Source organism: Manihot esculenta, chromosome 1, assembly GCF_001659605.2.
Source record: "Manihot esculenta cultivar AM560-2 chromosome 1, M.esculenta_v8, whole genome shotgun sequence".
Lineage (NCBI taxonomy): Eukaryota > Viridiplantae > Streptophyta > Magnoliopsida > Malpighiales > Euphorbiaceae > Manihot > Manihot esculenta.
The window spans coordinates 42,726,286-42,733,371 of record NC_035161.2 but is presented as its reverse complement, the minus strand read 5'-3'; the positions used below and the strand labels follow the sequence as shown (position 1 = coordinate 42,733,371).

The 7,086-nt window shown below is 35.9% G+C and overlaps 1 protein-coding gene across 9 annotated transcripts; it reads left to right on the top strand.

Annotated features, from left to right (window-relative positions):
* The first annotated feature begins 812 nt into the window (after positions 1-812).
* On the top strand, positions 813-5,936 carry LOC110618173 (ELMO domain-containing protein C). Of its 9 annotated transcripts, none has more exons than XM_043950131.1 (11): positions 813-1,412; positions 1,510-1,711; positions 1,885-1,921; positions 2,762-2,871; positions 3,284-3,352; positions 3,559-3,674; positions 3,769-3,823; positions 4,548-4,668; positions 5,130-5,177; positions 5,437-5,531; positions 5,631-5,936. In XM_043950131.1, exons 2-11 carry the CDS (start codon positions 1,628-1,630, stop codon positions 5,730-5,732), a joined length of 837 nt encoding a protein of 278 aa, XP_043806066.1. In that variant the 5' UTR covers positions 813-1,412; positions 1,510-1,627; the 3' UTR covers positions 5,733-5,936. The 9 variants fall into 9 exon arrangements, 7 of the variants coding, with proteins under 7 accessions (XP_043806066.1, XP_043806062.1, XP_043806072.1 ...); XM_043950127.1 differs by having other exon boundaries at positions 1,507-1,711; XM_043950137.1 differs by lacking the exon at positions 1,885-1,921 and having other exon boundaries at positions 814-1,412.
* The last annotated feature ends 1,150 nt before the right edge of the window (positions 5,937-7,086 follow it).

The window sequence follows — 7,086 nt, the reverse complement described above, 5'->3', positions numbered from 1 at the left end:
GTTACGAAAATTAATTAATTGATTTAAATAAAAAAACCATGTTACAAAAAACTTTTGAAAAATTCGCACCCACGCAAAGTTGACTGCTGCCTTAAAGAACCAAAAAAGGGTTGAAAGAAAGAGACCCATGCGTGTGGACCATGACTCTAATTTAGAGGTCTTATCACGAGTGAGCAAGTACACATGATGTTGCCGTGGGTCCGCACTTAAATCAACTCTATCCATCACGGCCCCATGGTCCACTTTCGGCAACATTCCATGTGACCGTTTTTCTTCTGCTCATAAGGCCAATTTCGTCTTCTCATTCATTCTTTCAATTTTCATTTCACCTGACTTTCATTTCTTTTGCAGTTCTATTTTTTAGAAAAAAAAAAAAAACTCAATTAACTTTGTGTATCTGTTTTCATTTATTTTGTAATATTAACAAGAGAGATTTATTTAAAAAAAGAGAAATTTTATTCAATAAACCATTGAATAAAAATATAATTCAAATTAAAAACATATTTTCAATCAAAGTATATTTTAATTGATACAATATAATCACACGAATTATATCACTTAATATTCAACATTTATTATTCTAAAAAAATAAATATTCGTTGTGAAAACTCGTAAATGAATAAAAATGAATTCAAAAAAGAAAATTTCACTTTAAGGGTTCAAATTACAAAATTATGCTAACGGTTTGGACCTCATGCGGGAATTGCCTCTCTGACCTGACCAGACCAGGCTAACTGTTTGTTTCCCGCTCCATGCCTTTTCCGTTTAAATCCGTTGCCTTCTGTACTTTAGGAAATAAAAATTAAAAAAAAAAAATTTAGACCAAAAGATTCAATACAACATTTTATTTCGCTATTTAGATTCTTTTTTCCCACTCTATATTCTCTAAAAAATATCGGCCGCCTCGCCAGACTAACATCCAAACAATAATCCATAATCCACAGAAACTGAGAGAGACCAACTGTTTCTCTCTCTGTTAACTTCCCATCTTTTAGATCTCGAAACCCTAGCTTTTTTTTAAATAGAAGTTTTTTTATTTCTTATTATTCTGTGTATATTTTCGGCATTTATTTCAAGATTTTCGCCTCGCTCTTCCAAGAACAACTTCGCCAATAACCTGAGCTCCATTTTCCTCTTTTTTTTTTTTTTTTTTTTTTTTTTTTTTTTTTTTCCAATTTTTGTAGGCATTTGGTTCAGTTTCTAGCCCTAATTGAACTCTTTTATTATTGTTATTATTATTATTTTTTTTTGGTTAATTGACCGAGGGACTAGAAGCGCTCGTTCTGCATTCTTCCTATTTTATGGTAATTTGAGTTCGAATCAGTTCTTTCTGATTCCGATCCAAGTTAATACTGATTTCTCTGGCATTTCGGATTCTGGACCGAGCTCTTGGTGGTTTAGATACCATCTAGGTCAGATTTTATAATAAATCATTAATGCGTTAACCCCCCCCCCCCCCCCCAAAATTGGATTCTGATTTGGTTTGGTTTTCGTCTTCGTTTCCAGTAGTGGATTGTTACGAGGAATTGTTTAGGGTTTGTGAGATGATCATGTTAATGTAGAGGGTTGACAAGCGAGAGAGAGAGAGAGAGAGAGAGAGAGAGAGAGAGAGAGAGGAGAGGAATGGATGACAGAGGTGGGTCATTTGTCGCTGTCAGGAGAATATCTCAAGGTCTCGAACGAGGTAGCAACACCTGCCAATCGACGTCTGGTAATGTTTTGATTTCCTCTGTGATTTTTCTCCAACACCCTCTGAAAACTTCCATTTACTGCCAAAAACTTGGTTCTCCTCTGTTCGTTCCCACCTTTTTCCTTCTTTGAACATCAATACGTGATTTGAGATCAGGCCATGTATGATTAGGTTTTACTAACATTGACTTTCAGGCTAGCTTAATGTGTGCTGATATACAAAACTGTATTGGTAAGTGAGCTTGTTGCACATACTTACTTTTACTATTCATTAATTTTACTTTGGTTGGTGATCTTCTTCTTCTTCTTTTATTTTTTAAAATTTTTTATGGAAAAGCTTTTATTAGAATTTATTTTATCTTGATTATGTTTCAACTTGCTATCTAAACATCACATTCTGATTTTCTGGTTGGTATGGGCTGTATGCTTTTTATTCTTGCTAAAAGTTATAGTTAATTTATTTGCGACATTCCATCTCTTGAAGAATTTGGTAAATACAAATAAGATTTATAAATGGGCAAGAAGTAATTGGATAGCAAGGCTGTTCTATGGGCTGAGCGTACCTTTATAGCATGCAAACTTTTGGAGGAGAACCTTTCTTAGTATGCATTAATCTATTGATACATATTTGTATACCAGATGTTCTCTTGCTCTTTTCTGACAGTGTCTGGAATGATTGAGGACTTATGTTTGTTTTAACTTGCTCGTATTTCAACTTTTATTAGCCTGTTTGTAAGTCTTGTTGCTCTTTAATTTTAGGCATAACTCATAGGTTTTTTCCCCACTTTATATTGCATTAATATGGGTCTGTAGAAAGATTGTTAGATCTGTAATTGTTTTTCTCTAAAGGTCTTGTAGGAAGCTTGCATTCCTTTGTTTGGAATTTTGAAGGCACTTGTGCATGAGAATTGAGGTTGTAGCATGTCCTTATTGATATTCTTCTACTTGTCTGTGGAATTAATAAAGTTTAAGCCAATATTTAAACAGTTTAAATTCTTTTACTTGTTTCCTTGTTATAGAATAGAATTTAGGAACTTTGTTTTCATAAGCAGAAGGTTTTATTTTGTTACAGCTGAAGTTGTCGCAGGATCAGCAGCATGGCTTGGTCGTGGTCTTTCTTGTGTGTGTGCACAAGGAAGAGAGAGTGATATTCGCCCTTCTTTTGAATTAACCCCTGCTCAGGTGACTTTTTTTTATATAATTAAATTGCAGTAATTTTGTCTCCCTTCAAGGCTCAAGCCCCAATGCTATTAAGACAATGAACCTAAATTGTATATTCTTTTACTCAGAACATTTATATATTAACTTATGATTCTTTGTATAAGGATAATTGAATAGTGTTAATATTTTCTTTTTCCTGGTGGGAAGTTCTTGTCTAATTGGTGTCACACTAGAAGCTACACCCTTCTATCTTTAAATTACTAGCTGTCTGTCTTTTTTTTCTGAAGCTGTGATTTGTAATTTATGTTGATTCAACTTTTGTTTCTATGTCCTCCGTGGATTGTTAGGTGGAATAGTTGCAGTTTCTTTCTTCTAAAGTTGTGATTTATAAATTGTGTAAATTCAATTATTTTTCCTTATTTCTTATTATCAGGAGGAGTGCTTGCATAAGTTACAAAATCGCATTGATGTTTCCTATGATAGTTCAATCCCTGAGCATCAGGTATAACTTCCGTTGAAAACTTGAAATTTCTGACTTTAACCTTTTGAATGTGATGCAAAATAGTGTTCATATACCCAATACATTCCTTGTTTGATAGATTTTTAATACACATAAGTGATTTTACTCATAATTACTATTAGATCACATTTGTGAAGTTGAAGGCGTTCTGTTCTCATCGTGATGTACTATTACTGTACTTACTCTAGGAAGCTTTAAGGGCTTTGTGGAATGCTGCCTTTCCTGAAGAAGAACTTTGTGGCTTGATATCTGAGCAGTGGAAGGAAATGGGCTGGCAAGGAAAGGATCCATCAACAGATTTTAGGTAAATCAGTCAAACCTTTAATTTCATTATTGCTCCTTTTTTTCCCCTCTAATACTGTGGTGATACATGTATGGTATTTGGATTTATCTTGCAGGGGTGGTGGTTTTATATCACTGGAAAATTTGTTATTCTTTGCTAGAAATTTTCCGGTGCGTACTGTTTTCACACCTTTGATCAGCTCACACTCTCGTTGTACAATTCAGTTGTTTTCATGATGTTTTATTAATCCCTTCTTTTCCTTCATTCAGTAGATGCTTCGTGAATTCTTATGCATTAAATAATCTAATGATTTTTAGTTGAATTAATGGCCAAAAAATAACCAACCAGTTGAAGATGTCTGCTAGTTTAAGAAGTTGGGTTTTGTGTTCCTTGGGTGTCTTTCCAAATTGCACTTGTAGGCATGCATATGTTCTTGAATCAAACATATTATAAAGTACAATAGCTAGTAAAATGATCAATAACTTGAAGACACTGCTATTCTGTGCTCTTGGGACATCTGTCCACCTTGCATCTAAGAGCATAAATGTGCAATTAAATGAAAATGTTGCACGAAGAACAAGATGTTTCCCACTAAGCTTTTGGCTGCCTTGTGAAAGGCTCCCATGTGTAGTTCAGCTGTGGCTGACACTATAATTTGGAGTGCGAACATTATATGGTTTATCTGTGTTTCTCATGTATGCAGCAGTGCTTTGTTGTGTTAGGATATGTCTCTATATTCTATCACATTTGTGGCCTGTGATTGCCTGAGTATATGCATAATACAATTTCATGTTTGAATCATTATTTCCATCGGAATTGTAATAGTTGTACTCCCTTGCAAATATATACTTTGAAGTTGATTAAATTTTCAGTGTGCTTGACCTTTCAATGCAGAAGTCCTTCCAGGATCTTCTTCAAAAGAGAGAAGGTGATCGGTCAGTATGGGAATACCCATTTGCTGTAGCTGGTGTCAACATCACATTCATGCTCATTCAGATGCTTGAACTGGAAGCAGGTTATTTCTTGAAACAGAAGAAGCTCATCTATTTTATTTATATCCACAACGTCTGGAGGTCACCAATACCTTTTCAAATATATTCCTTTTGTTTCTCTGTTTCATGAAATTAATTATTCTGTTTCTAGTTCCAAGGAAGAATAATTTTAGATGTTCAAAGCTTGATAGCATTCTTATTAATCTATAGTGCAGCCATTGGGTAAGTAGCCTAAAGCTTTTTTTTTTTGGACAAAGAAGTAGCCTAAAAGTTGAGAGGTTCTAGTCCTGACATTTCCTTGAAAGATTTCTGATATACTAGAAAGAACACAAAAAATAAGAAAAATCCCTTCTTGGGCCAATTGTTTTAGCTTTTTGTAAAGCTTAGTGACATATCCAAAGCATAGCCTTGTGCTGAAATTTGTTATTATTATTATTAGTAATTTTTTCCCCTGGAGGTTAAACTGTGTGTTTGTATTCTACAGTCATGCCTCGATCAATGGTTGGAGCAACTTTCTTGAAGTTTCTCACAGGTACCGATTGAACTCCCAATGTTGCTTGAAACTTTGAAAGAAAAAAATTAAATGGAAAAAAAGTAAAAAAAAAAAAGAAAAAGAAGAAAAGATCTCTTGTTCTTTCCGTATTATTTTGTCAGCAGCATAAGCAGAAACTTTGCAGCACTTCACTTTAGAAAGTCCACTCTTTGAGGATCCGATTAATATTTTATCTAGTTAAATAAGAAAAATTACCGGTTTCAAGTTACTTAAATATCATAGCTGTATGCCCTGGCAGAGAATGAATCTGCATTTGACCTTCTCTACTGCATCACATTCAAGCTAATGGACCATCAATGGCTTACAATGCGCGCATCATATATGGACTTCAATGTATGTCTCCTTATCATAAATTTCTTACAGAAATAAGTCTATAAATTGTTGCAAACTCCCATGCTTTTTGCTTTTCATATACTTTGATGTTTTTACCAGACGGTTATGAAATCCACGCGTCGTCAGCTTGAAAGAGAGCTTCTGCTTGATGATATATCACGGCTAGAGGACATGCCATCATATGGCCTGCTTACATTATAGGATAACGGTTGGACTGTATTTCTAACAGCAATATTTTTTGCCTCCTTTTTCAGGTCATTGCCCATGCATTCTTTTTATCTCTTCTATTTAGATGGTTTTATGGATAAATGGTGTGAGAGTAATTGATATGGAGCAACTAGCCTTGGATTTTACGGCAGATTAGGACCGGGGCTAATTTTTGCATTTTAATTATTTTTTTGGATATTTTAGATATTTTCATAATTTTGCATATTAGGGTTTTGTTTTTATTATAAATAGCCTCCCTTGGCTATTAGAAAGGGACTTTTCAATTTTTGAAAAATTTCAATAAGACTTTGTCTTTTATCCTATCTTTTCTCTTATTTCGTTTTAGGCCAAACGATATTGGTTGAAACTCCTGACGGAGTCTAAATAGTCCTTTATCAGATTGGTATCAGAGCGAAGTTCGACCATGGCAGATAACCAAGAGGCGCGACTTGCTGCGATTGAGGCATCCTTGGCAGAATTGAGGGAGATGATCGGACAGCTGACCTTGCAGCAGGGAATCCACCAACCTGCCGCCGCCGCACATTCCCTGTGGCTGCCAATCCTGTGGCCGCCAATCCTGCGGTCCTATGCCTGCGAATCACCAACAGAATTATCAGGAAGGTTACAGGATCAAGGTAGACCTTCAAAACTTTTTTTGTTCGTTAGATGTTGAATCTGTTCTTGATTGGCTGGCAGAGGTTGAACGCTTCTTTGAAATTATGAACGTGAAAGAGGAGCGCAAGGTTCCAATTGTGACCTATAAGATGAAAGGGGGTGCAGCAGCCTGGTGGAATTCGATTCAAAACGAACGCTATCGGAGGAGGCTGAAGTCCATACGAAACTGGGTGCTGATGAAGCAGATGTTTGAACAACGGTTCTTGCCTAGCGATCACGCTCATATTTTATATAATCGGTATCATGACTGTGTACAAGGGAACCGAAGGGTGGATGAGTATACCGAGGAGTTTTTAAGGCTGCAGGCGAGATGTGAAAACTGTGAGAACGAGGCCCAACAGGTTGCTCATTATTAGAAGGGGCTGAATCACAAAATTCGTTGTATGATGGGAGTAGCAACGATTTTCACCTTGGCAGACGCTATTGAGATGGCAAAAAGGGCAGAAGAGCGTGTTGATTGGCAGCCACGACAGCAGCAGTACAACCAAAATTTCAATTACAGAAATTCTGGTTCAACAGGGACGCAGCAATATAGAGGCAACTACAGCGGGCAGCCTTCTAAAGTTGTAAATTCTGGCAACCCCTCGATTACCATGGAAGAAAGGAGAGATAGCAAGGGCAAGGCAGTCACTACTACAACAGACAAAGGAGGCAGGACCAATCCTTATCAGAA